Source organism: Echinops telfairi, unplaced genomic scaffold (genome assembly GCF_000313985.2).
Source record: "Echinops telfairi isolate 266 unplaced genomic scaffold, ASM31398v2 ScPeMD7_7458;HRSCAF=8496, whole genome shotgun sequence".
Taxonomy (NCBI): domain Eukaryota; kingdom Metazoa; phylum Chordata; class Mammalia; order Afrosoricida; family Tenrecidae; genus Echinops; species Echinops telfairi.
In genome coordinates, this window is record NW_022111358.1 from 51341704 (window position 1) to 51357988 (window position 16285).

At 53.4% G+C, this 16285-nt stretch overlaps 2 protein-coding genes across 4 annotated transcripts in view; one reads left to right on the top strand and one right to left on the bottom strand.

Moving 5' to 3' along the window:
* Positions 1-3608, top strand: part of TBCD (tubulin folding cofactor D) — a 143289-nt gene extending 139681 nt beyond the window's left edge. Inside the window, exon 40 of the mRNA XM_045299572.1 lies at positions 3410-3608. Coding sequence (XP_045155507.1) covers positions 3410-3424 — 15 coding nt within the window. The 3' untranslated portion in view covers positions 3425-3608. The remainder of the gene's footprint in view (positions 1-3409) is intronic.
* Positions 3609-3693: 85 nt separating this feature from the next.
* The window catches only part of B3GNTL1 (UDP-GlcNAc:betaGal beta-1,3-N-acetylglucosaminyltransferase like 1), a 94376-nt gene continuing 81784 nt past the window's right edge, over positions 3694-16285 (bottom strand). For all 3 annotated transcript variants that reach the window (XM_004709203.2, XM_045299573.1, XM_045299574.1), the window contains 7 exons: positions 15622-15717; positions 9786-9910; positions 7718-7853; positions 7401-7469; positions 6937-7011; positions 5581-5686; positions 3694-3841 (listed from right to left, as the gene is read on the bottom strand). In XM_004709203.2, the coding sequence (XP_004709260.2) occupies positions 5606-5686; positions 6937-7011; positions 7401-7469; positions 7718-7853; positions 9786-9910; positions 15622-15717 (582 nt within the window). In that variant the 3' untranslated portion in view covers positions 3694-3841; positions 5581-5605. The remainder of the gene's footprint in view (positions 3842-5580; positions 5687-6936; positions 7012-7400; positions 7470-7717; positions 7854-9785; positions 9911-15621; positions 15718-16285) is intronic.

Below are 16285 nucleotides of genomic sequence, written 5' to 3' on the forward strand. Positions count from 1 at the left end.
AGGTTTTTGCACCAAAACAACAACAAAAAATGTGCTGGAAAAACTCAGCTTATACTTGAGTATATATGGTACTTTAAAAAATGTTGAGCCAGTTCTGGAATAGCCATTCTACTTGGTCATGGTGTGCAATACTTTTTATACATTGTTGCATTTGATTTGTTAATATTTTGTCAAAGGCTGTTGATACCTGTGTCTGTGGTTTTGGTATTAGGGTAATGCTGGCCTCATAAAGACATAGGGAATGCCCCCCTCCCCTCGACTCCCCTATTTTCCTAAGAGTTTGAGAAAGATTACTTTCAGTTCTTATTTAAATGCTTAGTTGGATTCATCGGTGAGGACCACCAGGATGAGAATGTTAACACATTGTGAAGAGTGCTTAGAAATCTAAATTACCATGTAGACTTTTCCTGAACATGAGAAAATTCATCCGTGAAACCATCTGAGTATGGCGCTTCCTGTTTTGATGGTTGTCAATTATTGATCCAATTTTTCAGACATGTCGGTCTATTCTGATTATTTCTTCCTATCTGCGTGTCTTTCTAGGAATTAGTTCATCACATTTATCAAATTTGTGGGCCTACAGTTGTTTTGATAGCAGCTTTCATTTTTAATGTTAGTAATTTGTGTCTTCTTACTTGGTTAGCCTGGCTAGAGGTGAATCAATTTGTTGTGTTTCCAAATTTAACTGTGTCTGCGCTGTTTCTAATTATTTTCTGCTGTGTGCTTCAAGTGTATACTGATTTTCATTTTCAAGTTACCTAAGATGAAAGCTACATATCAGGCTGCTAACTGCAAGGTCAGCAGTTCAAAACCAAACCATCAGCTGTTCCTCGAGAGAAAGACAAGGCTTTGTTGCGTCTCCTGTAAAGGAATTCTGGGACTGGGAAGCCCACAGGGTCAGTTTTACCCTGCCCTGTAGGGTTGCTATGATTCGTCATCGACACCACGCCAAGGAGGTGTTTTGGTTTTTTCCTGATAAGGTGGAAGCTCGGCTGGATGTTACATTTTTTTTCCAGCATACACACCCACTGCTGTTATACGTTACTCTCTAAACACCGCTTTTGCTATGTCGCCCACTAATTTTGATAATTTGAACTAAAAGTGAAGTACAACTTAGCAAAAACATTTGATAATTAGAAGTTATTTTGGGGTTTTCCAGCTGTGGTCCTTTTAGTTGGTTTCTAGTTCAAGTGCATTGTGGTTTGAGAAGATACTTTGTGTGGTTTTTATTAAAGGTACACTTGAATGGTGCAGGATGTGGTCCAGTTTGGTGAATATTCCATGTGAGTTTGAGAAGGTTGTGGCTTCTGCTGTTGGGTGAAGTGCTCTACAAATGTCAACTAGATCCAGTTGATTGACGGTGCTGTTGAGTTCAATTACACTCATACTGATTTTCTGCCTGCTGGCCCTGTCACTCACTGAGAGAGGGCCGTGGGTCTGTCCAGCTCGCTCGGCACCTCCGTCAGAGATGTCACACACATTTTGACAGGCTGCTGTTCAGCGTTTATCTTCAGGATTGCGACTTCCTTGGGGGTTAGCTGATCCATTTTTCATTAGCATCAGCCTATTTCTATCCTTGAGAATTCTCCTACTTGAAAATGGGTTTTGTCTGAAATTAGTACAGCTACCGCTGCTTTCTGTTGATGGGTAAACGCTCTACCGTGGTGTCTCAGTGCCACCGGCACCACCAGAGTCCCCGACACTTTGGTGGTGCTTTCACCTGTCACCCTTGTTTCGCGCTCTCGATTTCATTGGACCTTTAGGATGATTCTGTTACCTCTTCTGTAACATACCCAGGATACTTCTTTTTAGAAAAATGTGCAAGTAGACTCTAAATACACTCTCGGTACCTTGTAAGAGAGCAGTTCAAATCCCTCCCTCCCAGCACTTGTAGAATGTTGCTGTCATACATCTCACTGCTCCTTAAGAATATGTTGTTGTCATTTAAAAACTGTCACCTTTTAGATCAGTTAATACAAAAATGAGTTTACCTCTCTTTTGGGCACTCTTCCTTCATGTAGGTCCACATTTCTTGCTCTCCTAAAAATGTCTGCTCCTTGCAGTGCTGTTCTAGTGAAGACAAGTCCCAGTTTTTGTTTGCAAAGGTCTTTATTTCTCTTTTACTTTTAGAGAATGATTTTGTTAGAAAAAAGACCCACTCACCTATAAGTCTCTGCCTATCAACAATTTGAATATGTTATGCCTTCTATAGATTTTTAAATTACTATTTTTTTAAGATCTTTAGTCTTTTCTGAGCTTCCCAGATCTATGGTTTGACACCTAACAAAAAAGTTCTATAACCATTATTACTTCATTCTATTCCTTCTTTTCTTTCTTGCCCTTCTAGCATTCCCGTCACACGTTACACCTTTTATAAAAGACTTGCGGTTCTTGGGTATTTTGTTAAATTCATCCGCCCCCCAATCTTTGTTCCTTTTGCTTTTTAGTTTGGGGAAGTTCCTACTGATATATCTTAAAGCTCACCGAATCTTTCCTCATTCCAGTTTGCTTATGAGAGCCCTTCAAAGGCCTCTTTCATTTCTGTTCTTTCTCATGCCTAATGTCCAAGGGTTGTGTGGTGTCAGGTGAAGGAAGTCGAGGTTCTTTGAGCTGTAACCTGGGAAGCCCTGTGGAGCTGTACTATAGGGTCATAGGGGGTTTCCCCTTCCCGCGTCCCAGTCTTTGCGTGAGCTTGTCCTTCTTGAGTTGTGACCTTCGAAAGTGCCTCTTGGCTTTCTACCCCATTTCTAAGGTGAAGTAGGAAGGCCAAAGCTGGGCTTTCCCCCTCAGGTTGGTTACGGTGTCGGTGGAAACTTCTAGAGCCTATTGTGTAGAACGGTACTTTCCCACCTCCTGCTGGAAGCACGAGTTGACTTTTCCTCCACCTTCACAGTGAGGAAGGACTTGGTGGGGCTCCTGGACGTGGACCTCAAGAAAATAGGCCCCTTTCCCAACGTGGCGTGGTCCATAGTCACTCCTCGCAACACACACTCCTAGCGGGTATTGGGCCCAGACGCAACACCTTCTCCTCTCGACCAGCCTGCTGGTCTTCCCAGTTTCAGGGTAAAGACTTACCTTGTGACTTCAGTTTTTGTTAGACCTAAGAAAAGTCAATTTTCAATTTTATCATGAGGATGGGAGTGGTGATTTCCAAGCTCTTTCCGTGCCAGACTGGAAACCAGGAGTCTCCTCATTGCTTTTGAGTGGAAAGTTCATTGGGGCGAACACTCTCCCCAGCCTGGCCCCTGAAGCAGCATGTCAAGACTGGCCACACAGTCTCAGTGGCCAGGATGTCAGCAACTGGGTGCTCGGAATGTGCTTTTAGCCCTTGCCACAGGTGACAGAAAGTGTGGAGGTCCCCAGCACCCCCAGACAGGGTACAACGGTTATGACTCTGTGTCTTCTGCAGCCTAGCCCCTGCTGAAGCCGAATCCCAGGGCTGGAGTCCTTGAGCGACTCGCGTTTGATGCCGTGCTCCCGAGGAAGGAAGGACGCCTGTGCCTCGGTGACCACAGATGGCCATTCCCTTCATGGGCTTCCTTGATGCCGACGCTTGGCCTTTACTGGAAACGTGAATGTGTCCCCATAAAATCATGTATCAAACAGCCCCTCCTTTGTCCATTTCCGACTCTGGTGCCCAGCCCCCCTCTTCGTGGGGACAGCCTCTTCACTCTCAAATGAGAAAGACTCGCATTAGATTTGTGTGTTTTCAACTTTAATCTCCCTCGTGAAGTAAGGTTAGTTTTCCAGTTTAGATGAAATGATTCGCAGAATCCCCTGACTGGCTGCATCCAGGGCCGCTCTGGTGAGGTATGTCCCCTTAGCTGACAAGGATCCTCTGCTACAAAAAAGCAGTACAGGGGGCTTTAAAATAAGTTGATGTGTTCTGGAAAACGTAACGTTTTAACAACAGACAAGCACATATAAATTAGAGGCAGAGTTGGTGACTGAACTGAAAGTGTGGCAAGCTGCTTCACCATAGCGAATACAGTACAGATAAGGGAGCGCCATACCAAAGCGTGCTGCACAGGAAACATAACTCGAAGGAGAAAGGAAGTAAAACAAGACAAGCAGCAAAGCACAGAATAAATGTAAATGAATCCAATTCTCCAGGTCTAGGACAGGACTGTACAGTGTAAGTGACATACCTCAAACAAAGACTAGTGACACACTAGACAAATGCTAACCTAAGGAAAGAGCTTGGGGCCAATTAGAAGAGTGTTAAGAATAGGTTTTGCCTATTATTTAACACAGTAGGCTCAGGTAAACAGCATTACAGGAAATATTATATAATAAAGATTCAATTCAGCAGGAAGATGACAGGCATTCCCCACCCTTGTAGTTCCTGTCACAATCCAGAAGAAACCAATAAACCTGCCACCACAGCACATTTCATTGAAACTGATAATAGTCTCATAAAGTTTGATAGGAACATGTCCATCCACAGAGAGACGTGTACTAGGCTGGGACAGCACCTTATTTGTTACAGCCTGTGAACTGAAAAAGCCCATTAACGCCCACGAGAAAACAGACAACTGGGACCAGAATCTCCCCGGGGAAACCAGATCTACTGGCATCGTTCATGACAATATTCTACATCCTAATGTGGTGAGCTGCCACTGGTATTTTCAAAGCCCTGCAAATACTGGCTCTTCATATCTAGAGGGAACAGTTATTCCAGTGAACGAATTGACCATGTAAGCCTTGAGATTCAAAGAATGAGATGGTGCCTGGCTGCCATTACCAACTGCTCTGAAAATAAAGGTCTTTGAGAGAGGGGGAGAAAAGTGTAGAACAACTCAAAATCACAAGAGACCAGGCTTACTGGTTAGGCAAGTCTTGGGGATCCCTCCAGTCTCTTAAGAATGGCCCTTGGTCACCATTCAGATCTGTCACAGAACGTACCCTTGTGTTAGAATGATCAACCATCTAAGACCAGAAGGGCAGCATTTACCCCAGGACAAAGTGCAGTGGGTTAGGAAACAGGAAGTGGAATAAGCATTGGTACAGTGAGGGGATTGTAATGAGTTAAGTCAGAATAATTCCGTTTTAATAGATCCTGCATGCTGGTTGGATAGATTGGTGGAGCCCACAAGACTGGCCCTTAGTCACCCTTTGGTTAGAAATTGAGCCTCAGAGGTGGGTTCAGTTCCAGGCCCCAACAAGTAGACCATAACGGGGGGTCACAATGGGGAAGGACACACACCCTCGACTGACCAACCAACCATGTAAGATCAAATGGACAGCACTTGTCCACGGGCAAAGTTCAGAGGGCAGGCAGGGTGAGAAAGGAGGAATGAAAACAGGAAAGGTCAGGAGGCTGTGGGATTAGTGACGTGAAACGTGTGTGAACTGTTAAACAGAAAACTGGATTTCTGTCAGACAGTTTGTCAGCCGATTCACAATGCAGTTAACACACAGGTAAAAGCACATGTGCTGGAGGGTGTGATGCTCCTAAGGCATGCCCTGGCCTCTCAGCCCCGTGGGGTTGGTTCAGGGAGCAGCAGGGAGTGTGCCTGCTCTAGGGCCCTCGTCCCTGTACCTACACTGATGGCCGCCTCTCTTTGGCTGCACACCCACCTGGAAGTGGCTGCTAGGCATCTTGTCAGCTGAAGTGGAAGAAGTCCCGTCCCTCCTGCAGGTGCAGTGAGCTCAGGTTGTCCTCAAAGGCACCCCCTGTGAGATCCTGGGAAGGCACAGGTCAGGGTCAGGGTCAGCCAGGCCGCCCTCCAGGCCCTGGTTCCCCTGCTCTGCCCCCCATTCCGAGGCCCCAGGGGACCTCAGGGTCTGGAAGGCTGTCTGACAGGTTGCAGTGTGAGCTGCTCGTTTGATGAGGAACCTGATGAGCGGCTTAGGACTCAGGTTAAAAATCAACCAGACTTCTGCACTCCACCCAAAGCTTGCAACAAGTCCCATCCAGATTAGTGGGCCCAGTTTCCACCTCTGCCCTTGGGTGTGTGAGCCAGCACAGCCACATGTACTCCCACCCCCAAGAAGTGTGGACCCATGTCACACATGTACAGTCACTCATGGTGTTAACAGGGAGACACTGAATGCTGCCACCATCAGGCAGTAATGTGAAACTCCACGGAGAATGGGGACTCCCCCAAGGGCAGGGAACCAGTCAACGGCGAGGGTGCACTCACGGGTGCTAGAAGCTAGGCACTGCCATTTGATGCCATTCACACAAAGGATAAGACGGGCAATGGGCTAGGGGTGCATATACACTCAGGTTGAATGAGTGTTGCCCAGGAAGCTGTCCTTTCCCTCGGCCCAGGAGGTAGCTGTGTGGGTGACCAGGAGTCCATGGCGTGTCGTAAAGGCCCAGACAGGAATGATCTTCAGCTCTGTGGCCACATAGCCTCTGAGGCAACTGCTCACTGTCAGGTGAGCCCGGTGGTGCCACAAGGACCCCTCACGCCCAGGAGGGTGGCCATTCTAGGAAATGACAGGTGCAGGTGAGGTGGAGGAGACTGGAACCCTGTCTGCTGCTGGTGGGGGTGAGGTGAGGTGAGGTGGTGCAGCCGCTGTGGAGCGGAGGCTGGCAGCCCTCCAAGGGCACACGGTGACCCACCACATGGCTCAGCAGGTCCGAGGCCAGGGCCACACACAAACTTACACAGGGCAGTACAGCAGCAGCTGTCCACGTAGCCCCAACCCAGGCTTGTGCTGTTCAGTTTGTCAGCTTGGGCCTGCGTTAGTTCTCACTCTGAGCAGACTGGCCATGGGGGCAGGCTGGGGGCCGGTCTGAGCGGTCCATACTGCCCACTCCTCCCAGGACAGCTGTCGAGGGCACACTTGGGCTCCCCAGGCTCCTGGCGGTCAGACTGCCCTCTTTGTGCTGACCGAGGAAAGGCAGGCAACTAGTCAAGAGCATGGTCAAGAGGAGCAGCTTGGCTGCCGGGCGAGCCTGCCCAGGGTGGGGCCCACACTCACCAGCTTCACGCAGATGACGAAGGGTGGCTGGGCGGCCCGGAAGTGCAGGATCGGAACCCGGGGCTTGGGCCTGTCCTAAGGGAGGTGCAGGACTTCAGCTCGGAGGACCAGCAGAGACTGGAAGTCCGCCACCCCCACCCCTTCCTCCACTGGGGCCTCGGGTGGTGAATGCCTCGGGGATGAGTGGCCTGGTAGACTCACATGGCAAATGTGGCCCCCATGCCACCTTGTGGGTCTTCGGGGTCCATGCCAATAGGCACTTCCCCCTGCGCCCCCTCCCCATCCGCCACCAACCAAGTCTATCAGCCTGGAGACGAGATCCCCAGCTACAACCTGGGGCACAGCATCTCCATGGCTGCTTATACAGTGACCCCGAGTGGGTCCAGGCAGGTTCTATAAGCACACCCCACCTCTGAGGGCCGCTGAACATACCCCATCCCCCCCACCGCCCAGGGAAGGCATACCTGGGAATCCTCATAGCAGTAGAAGCCCTTTTGGATCTTGCGTTCATCGACGTCACAAAACGCTGTTACCTGAAGGGCAGATGGATGCTCACAGCCCAGGGTCACGCAAGGCTGAGCCCCAGCTCCTCCCTACACCCCCGGACAGGGCAGAACTGCTCCAAACGGGCCCTGTGATGACAGCCCCCGAGTCTACAGGGACCACTCATCAGTATGGGAGGACAGCTGGTCGGCCACAGGGGCTGAAGGTGATTTGAGTAAGGACAGGGCACACCTCCAGGTGTCAACAAGCTTAGTTGGGGCTGCAGGCCTGGGCCCACCTTCTGCTGGTTGGCAGTGTCCAGGCTACGGTAGAGCCGCCGGCCCTGCTTGCCTGCGTTCCAGATGGTGAAAGTTGTCCAGTGCAGAAGCACCCTCTCTTCCAGGAAGCGAACTCGGAGGGTCCAGATGGTGCTTCTGGGGGCAGAAAGGGTGTGATGGGACCCCAGCCCAATAAGCCAGGTTGGCCTGGCCAGGCCCCCGGGGATTGGGTAAACAACTGAACAGGCAAACAGGTGAACCCATGGGCAGACACGTGTGAACGAACATTCAGCTAAGGGATGAACACAGGCAGACAGGAGATGGACAGACGAGCAGGTGGAAGGATGGGCACTCAGTAATACCACTCTCTGTCGAGTCCCTGAGGCCCCAGGTTTTTGTCTTTCCTGCCTCAGTGATGCCCAGGCCTGATGGCTGCAGCCAAGGTGCCTGGAGGGTCCATTCAGCTCACCAGTGTGTCAGGCAGGCAGACTGGACAAGGGCAGCTCAGTCTCCTCCTCAGAACCCAGCATGTAGGTCACATGCCTGAGAAGCGCACACCTGGCTGGCAAGGTGGGGCTGCCCTGGGATCCAACCTTGGCTTCCCTCCCTCTGCATCTCACTGCTTGTTCTGGACCCCACGTGTGTTCTGAGCATCCCACAGAGTCTCTCTTAGGAGGAAGACCTGTTGGCACTGTCCACCCCAAGCCTCACTGGGAGACCAGGGGGGCCCACAGACACTGGCATGGTTTCCACCTGGAGAGTCTGCAGTGGTGGGCTCACCCCCCTCCTTGCTATCCCCCACCCCTGGAAGGGCAGCTGGTCACATGTGGTGCTGAGTCCAGCCAGGTCTGTCCATGAGCAGGGTGCCACACGAAGGCTGGGCAGGGCCCCGCACCTCGTCTTACAGCAGCAGGCAAGCAGGGCTTCAGGCTGGAAGCAGACTGAGGTTGTGATGGGAGGAGGGCATCCTGGGCACAGACGTGGATGCTCAGTGGGCATGGGTCTCGAGCAGCCCCACAGCTCAGGGGATGTGCCACTTATGAAAAACATCGTTCCCATGATATTTGGCATGCTTATAGAAAGAAAGGGCAAAGTCTAGTCAGCTCTCCACCAGGCCGTGGTCAGGTGGCTGGGGAATTCCTGGCTTGGGAAGGCTGCCGTCAGCGAGGGCCCGTCCCTGTGAGGTCTCCACTCAGCTCCGGCTTGATCCGAGGCAGAAACTGACATGACATCACCACTCGAGCTGTGGGTGGCCCGCCTCATGGTGAAAACAATCCTGGACAAAGGATGCTGTCGGCTGCGTGGCTGCCTCCTGGGGATCACACATGTGTCCTGTGCACAACCAGAGGGGAGCCCCCGGTGGACGGCTGTGGGGCGGTACTGAGAGTCCCAGCACTTACACGCTTCTGAGAGGCCCCAACAGCTGCAGGAACACCCAGAGTCCCCTGCTTGTCTTACTGGGTGGGGGTGGGGACCTCCTCCTCCAAGAGCTGCCTCTGGTGGGCAGAGCCGCTGTCAGCCAGGTGGTGGGAGCTGCTGTCAGGGCCTCCCTGAGGGAGGGGACTGGCCAATGTGCCGTGTCAGGTCAGCAGCTGTGACAAACGCACAAGCCTGAGTCCCCAGGGCTTGCCTGCGTCCAGGGTCTCTGACACATGGATCCTGCCCTGCTCGTCACCATGCCGGCACACGTGTCCGGAGGCTGCGCTCCTGGTACCATCAGTATTTGCTCACTTGCCGATGTCATGCCCCTGAGGCTGGTCCAGCAGGCCCTTCTTCAGGAAGCTCTAAGACCTGGGACTGCGTGCCGGTGTTTCCAGAGGAGACCTGCAGGCAGCGGCCCCGGCCGCAGCCCGCTTTGGCACCCCTGAGACCATGGCGTGTTCTTGGGGCCACACTTAGAGGGCAGGTGACGAGGACCAGGGTTCATGTGTGCATTGACCCTTCCGAATGTTCCTTAGTGAAGCTTCTCTTTAGACATGTGGAGGCTTCCAAAGGTTTGTGGAGAAATCCCAGCCCATCGTGCCTGGCCTGCTTTCACCAGATTGTGCCTTCACTGTGGGGCCCCTGCCCCCCGGGAGCCCCACTCACTCGAGGACGGACCGTGAGGCAGCCTGCGGGTGGCAGCGGTAGACAAGGAGGCTCTGCTCCACGCGGAGAACGTGGCCGCCGCGGCGCAGGTGCTCCTGGAAGAACAGCAGGTCCTCGGGGACGCCCTGCGGGGGAGTGCACAGGCTGAGCTGCAGGCCCCGGGGCAGGGGTGGCAAGGGGCGTGGTCCCTTGGGTCACACCTGTGCTCCTCAGGACTCCCAAGACTAACGTGAGGCTTGGGGACCCTGGTCCTGGGGGTCTTTTCTCTGAGTTGCCATGTCTCCCCAACACCCCAAAGATGAACTTCCTAGTCAACTTCTGAGAGAGGTGGCCACCAGGACCTGCCCCAAGGCTGCTAAGGGACACACAGCCACCCAAAGGCAGGTCCAGAAGTCAGGGCCAGCCGCGTGACCGCCACCGCCCATGGTGGGGCTACACTGCACACGTGCAGGCAGCAGTGTCATGTGGGGCTGCCCCTGCCCCTCCAGGAAGTCCAGCTGGACCAGGAGCCCCAGGCCGGCAACAGCTAGCCCGGGGAGGTGTTCACCGGCGTCCAGATGAGAGGAAATGTGGGATTTGAGCTTGGTTGAGGGGCTGGAGGATGAAGAGTCAGGCACAGGGCAGGGCAGGTCACCGAGGTGTCCTGATGCCCTTGGAAAGGTGAGTCTGGCAACCCCAGGCTGGGGGTGGGGAGCTGGGGATCACCATGTCGCCGGGCCTCACGGCAGCGCTGGCTTCCTTGCCTGGCCAGCCTTCCTGCTCTGCCAGCCCCCCCCCGCCGTGAGCTGCAGCCCAGGCTCACGGTGGCCCAGCCCCAGCAGCAACACCCTAGGCGGACAAGCGCCCTGACCGGCCACGGGGCCCATAGGCCGCGGGTGGGGGTGGGCTTGTGAGTTTCCTGTTCTTTTCTCGCCCTCACGGTCTGCTTTTCCCAGCTGCCTGCCACCTCAAGAGAGTTCACTGCAAGGTGACCAGAGACAAGTTCTCACAAGCTCACTCACCCTTGAGGCTTTCCTTATTTTTGGTCCAAAAAAAAGAGGTGTTTCATCAAAAGAGGATTCCAGGTGGGACCTCTGTTCTCCCAAGGGTGCCGGTTCCTTGTGGACTCTCCCCACCTGTCTCCTGCCAGGCTGTCCCCAGGGCCAGCAGCCACAGCGAGGCAGAGGGGGCGGGGCTGTGAGACAGGAAACAAGGAGAACCCAGACACTCCCACCCCATCCCTCCATCCTCCCCAAAAGCCTTTGCTGTACTTTGCCCCCAGGGGGAGCTCGAGAGCTGGCCATCTCGCACCTGACCACAAACAAAACCAGCTCGAGGCAGGAGCCCGCAGTGAGGCGCCTTCACAAGCACCTCCGGGGGACAGCCAGAAACAGGACAAAACTGGGCCCCTCTCCACAGCCCCAAAGGAGCTAGATTAAAAAAGAATGAAATATAAGGTGTTGATGAGATCAGGCATCAAAGACCCAGAACAAACAATCATATCAATGTGAATGAGGGGGAGTGCAGAGTGGGACCCAAAGCCCATCTGTAGACAATTGGATATCCCCTAACAGAAGGGTCACAAGAGACGAGCAAGTCAGGGTACAGTATAGCACCGATTGAACATACAACTTTCCTCTACTTCTTTAATGCCCCGCCCCCACTATCATGACCCCAATTTTGCCTTACAAATCTGGCTAGACCAGAGCATGTACACGGGTACAGATAAGACCTCGAAAACACAGGGAATCCAGGACAGGTAAACCCCTCAGGACCAATAATAAGAGTAGCGATTACCAGGAGGGGAAGGGGAAGGTGGGGCGAGAGAGGGAGAACCAATCACAATTATCTATATTAAAACTCCCTCCCCCAGGAGTCAGTGGTTGGTGCAAGGCATGGAAAAAATAATTTATAAATTATCAAAAGTTCATGATAAGAAAAAGACAGAAGGTGGGTGGGTGGGCAGGTAGGGCTGTGGCTACTAATGGGTGCGGGTCCTCTTTTGTCGGTGGCAGAAAGGCTCAAATATGAAACTAGTGCTGGCTGTACAACCAACCCTGTAATTTACTAAAATCCATAGGATTGCCCATTGAGTGGGTGAACTGCATATGTAAATCCTACTTTCACAAAGGTGCTAAGAAAAGAGAGGCTGGCTGAACTCAAGAAAAGAAACTGAAGAAAAAGATAATTATATGTGAAATAGATTCTAAATTACAAGGTCGTCATGGGAAAGTAGCTTTGAATAAAGTTTATAAATGGAAGCAATTTAGGAAAATAAGAAAATGAAGAGGTAAGTAAAACGGATCAGAAAGTTATTGAAAATACTTTGAGTGACCGACACAGGATTCAATAACCACCCAGTTCAGTGGTTACGATACTACAGAGTTGCGCACACACATCCGCAAGTTTTGGAAATGCAGGACCATCCAGGGAACTCTGACCGTGTAGCAGGAGTTTCCAACACCAAAAGGACGAAGCAGGGCTAATGTCCACAAGCAGACGAAACCGTCCTGAGATGAAGCAGAGGCTTCTACGCATGGAGGGCCCACCAACCAGCTCAGAAAACCATCCCGATGAAGACCAGGTCCAGGGTGGACTGAGCCTCACTGTACCAGAGAGCTTCCCAAGATCTGGAAAAATCGTGAACTCTGAAGCCCCCTCAGAGAGTGAGCGAACACCCCTGATCAGACCAACAGACATCCCCCACCATGTCAGGTGGAGACATGAGTATGACAGGTCTCGTTTTACTTAGCTCCGTAACACTGGCCAACACACACGTTGGGGCTCAAACGTTAGCCCTGCCTGGGTACGTTGGACTTACTGATTTGAAAAACTGGCCCCGGTGTCCCCCGTCAGCGCTGGGTTTTGAACTATAGAACATATGCCACACAGACCATTCTCCACATGCCCGTAGGACATCAGGCTGTCTCAATGTCAAGCTCACTAGCCAGGATGTGCACGCTGGCTTTGGTGAACGTTGTTTGTGTTGTACTGTGTTTAGGTCAAGTTACTCTTCCTATGGTGTCCCTTGTTCAACAGTGCAAATGACAAGAGCTTGGAATTTCCCACAAGTGCCACTCCACCTTTGTTAAGAACTGAAGAGCAGGCAGCAGTTCCAGTTTGTGAGCTTCACAAGGGGTCAGAAAACAGAGTTAACTCTGCTTCGGGTACCAGGCTGTAGACAGGCTGTGAGAACTCCCTGCAGTCCATGCACTGGACAGGAGCAGGGATGGACTCTGCCCAACAGCCAACCCTCCTTCCTGGCAACCACAAGCTCTGTGCATGACACACAAGACCAGACCTGGAGTCTGACGGCATGGGAAGCATGGGGTGAGGGTGGGACTGGGGATGGAGGGAGAAAGAAGCCAGAGAGCGAGAGCAACAATTCTGCTGCTGTGAAGTGCACAGGGCAAGATCTGGGGCAAGCAGAGTGACAGAAGTTTGGTGAAAATCCAGGAACAGAGGCCACGATGCTCACAAAGCAACTCTGAGAAGGTGCCAACAATAGAAAGAAAGCCCACTTAAAAATGGACAAAACACCCAAATTGTTCATAAAGTAAGATACACCAACAGCTACCAGGCACCCAAGGTGCGCATCACGAGCCTTCTGGAGGTGCACATGAACGCTCCACAGGAAGCACAGCCCCAACCAGAACAGCTCCAAGAGTGACGGACAACAAATGTGCACTGGGGCTGGGAGCAGGAGGAGGTGACCGTGGCCTCCAAACTGCGCGTGTGCCCTCCTCTCTCCCAGCCCCAGCCAGGCCCTGATGCGAGAGCCAGGAAAGCGCGTGCCCGTGAGTTTTTGCTCTGCTGGTGGTTTTCCCTCCTTCTGAGAACTCGCTGTCCCTCTGAGTACCGGCAGTGCTCTCGGAGGTGGGGGTGGTTCAAGGCTTCCTCTCACGTGCTTGGTACACGTTCTAGGAGAGAGCTGTCCCCGGCAAAGCGGAGGGCAGGGAGAAGAGGAAGGCCCTCGACAAGATGGGTGGACACGGGGGCTGCAGCCACGGCTCACACGGAAGAACAACTGTGAGGCTGGTGCAGGGCCGGGTGGGGTTTTGATCTATGGCGGGGACGGGGGTGGCGTGGCAGAGTCCGAAACCACCCCGACCGGTGACCATGAGTAGTTTTCTCCCAGCTGTTCATTCCGGCCAAGACCCCTTCAGGGAGGTGGGGCCATCACCCATCCTGCGGGCGCCCTGTTCTGAATCAACGAGGCAGCACTTCGACTTTTGCCCCACAGCCTTCTGGGCCCTGCGCCATCGTCCTCACGGACTACGTCAGGGGTACCGGTGCCCAGGCATCTCGCCGAGGGCTCTCTCACTGTCAGTCACGGACCCTGTGCTCGGTACAGGGCACACTGTCCTCCTGGGGCACATTTCAGACTCGGGCCGGGGCCCAGGCACACACAACTGTCACAGAGGAATGAGCAGAGGTGACAGGTACAGCCCATGGGGTCTCTCGGAGGGGAGGACACTTCTGGGGGTGGGGGTCCCTGGTTCCCAGCTGCCTCTTGAGCACCACCTGTTCCTGCCGTCCCATAGGTGACAGGAAAGGCGGCCAGATGGAAGCTGCCCTGCCCTGACGGAGAGAGGAGGAAAGGTGGGGTCTCTGGACCCTAAGTAATTCGGGTGACACACAAGGTAGCCTCGCAGTGGCCATGTCCCCACTCTGTGCAGGACAGACGGACAGGCAGGGGTGTGTCAGTGGCCCTAGAACACTGTGTCCACACAGAGGGCCTACGCACCCATCAGCCTGCGGCCAGCAAGGCCATGAGGCACTGTGATGCTGCTCTGCTCCTGCTGATAACTACCCCTCCCCCCTGCCTCCTCCTCCTGGGCCTGGCTTCCTGGCCAACCCTGGGGACACCATAGGGCAGAGGTAGGCAGCAGACCTGTGATTGTGACTGCAATCATCGCTGCAAACGTGAGGCCCATGTCTGCACACACGTGCCCAGGGCAGGGGTATCAGGAAGTGCCCGTCCTGTATGGCAAGTTCCCAGGGTCAGCCCCTAGGGGCTGGATGCAGTAGGTGTCCAGGAGGGTGGAGCTGGTGGGGGGCTGAGGGAGGCCTGAGGTCCAGAGGGGCAGGCCTCGTGCTGTGGGTCCAAATGGTCCCTGTCTAGGAGGGACACTGAGGCACACCAGCCATGGCCACAGGGCTCCAGGAGCCCAGGTGTAGCTGGGGTGGGGCAGGCGCTGTGGGGGCACCACGTGGGGGGTGGAGGGGCAGTGCCAACAAGCTGTTTCTGTCTGCTGTTGCTGCCCCACCGCCAGCTGCGGGTCATCCAGCTGTGGTTCCCGAGAACTGCTGCAACATGAGCTCTCCCTGACCAGCAGCCTGGTGGCCTGAGCAACCGTGGGGGGCGGGAGTTCCAGTGTCCTTGTGTGCAGCCTCAGCAAAGGCCTGGACAGGACCCTCCAAGAGACCCTCACCATCAAGGGCAGACCTCACGTTCTCCAAAGGCTCTTTAAGGGTGACAGTAGGGCCACTGGACTGACCACCCCTAAGACTTGGGTGCAGTTTGCACTCAGACTCCAACGGTCTGGGAGCAGAGAGGGGTCAGCAGACAGTCAGTGCTTCTCCACGTCACCCCAACCTTTGTGCGGACCCTGCCAGGCCTGGATGGAAAGGCTGCTCCCACTTCCCATCACCCCAGACAGAGCCTGGCCCTACTTCCCACATATAGCTCTTCAGCTGGGACCTGAGGCCAGGGAGCCTCCCACAGGCCACCCAGAGGCCCCTGCACCTGACACACAATGGTGGGGTTCCCTAGGTCGGGTCCTGCCAGCTCAGCTTGGCAGGGCAGGAGGACGTCATGGAGGTGGACAGTGGGGTGCCCTCTCGTAGCACTTACCTTGCCACCCTCATCGAAACAGCCCACTTGGGAAAACCACTCTCGGGAGCAGAACCAGGTGGGCATGATCACTGTGGGGCCATGTGACGTGAAGACCTGGAGGTAATGAGTGGGACAGCATTAATCCAACCACTTGTGACCAACACATGAGCGTCTTTCTCCCTCGCAGTCAAAAGGTCACAGCCGGACCAGCAAGCTCCCCCCATCCCCACCCGACCAAGGCCACAGGCGTCTGTGTCCCATCCCAACCCGGTAGGCACCCGTGACAGATGCTAATTTACCATGTGAAATCCAGGAATAAAACCCTGCTTTGATCACTGGGAGGAAAAACTCAACACCATCACAGTCACACAATGACAGGATAACTATGGGGAAATGGGCAAACGACTGGAGAGACACTCTCTCCAAACAGATTCAAGGAGAAAGGAAGATCTGAACAGACCTGTGTGGCAATTCCATAATCCCTTGTCACCTTGTGAAGGGTCGAGTCTAGCCTGTCAATTAGGTCGCAGCTTGATGACCTTATTTGGAGGTGCAACAGATCTGAAGAGGACTTTATAGATTGGTACTGGACATATGGGCTAATATCAGACTTATGGACTTGATCTGGGCTGGGATGATTTCTCAATATTCAACTGCTCTTGTATATAAAGTTCTTTTTTTT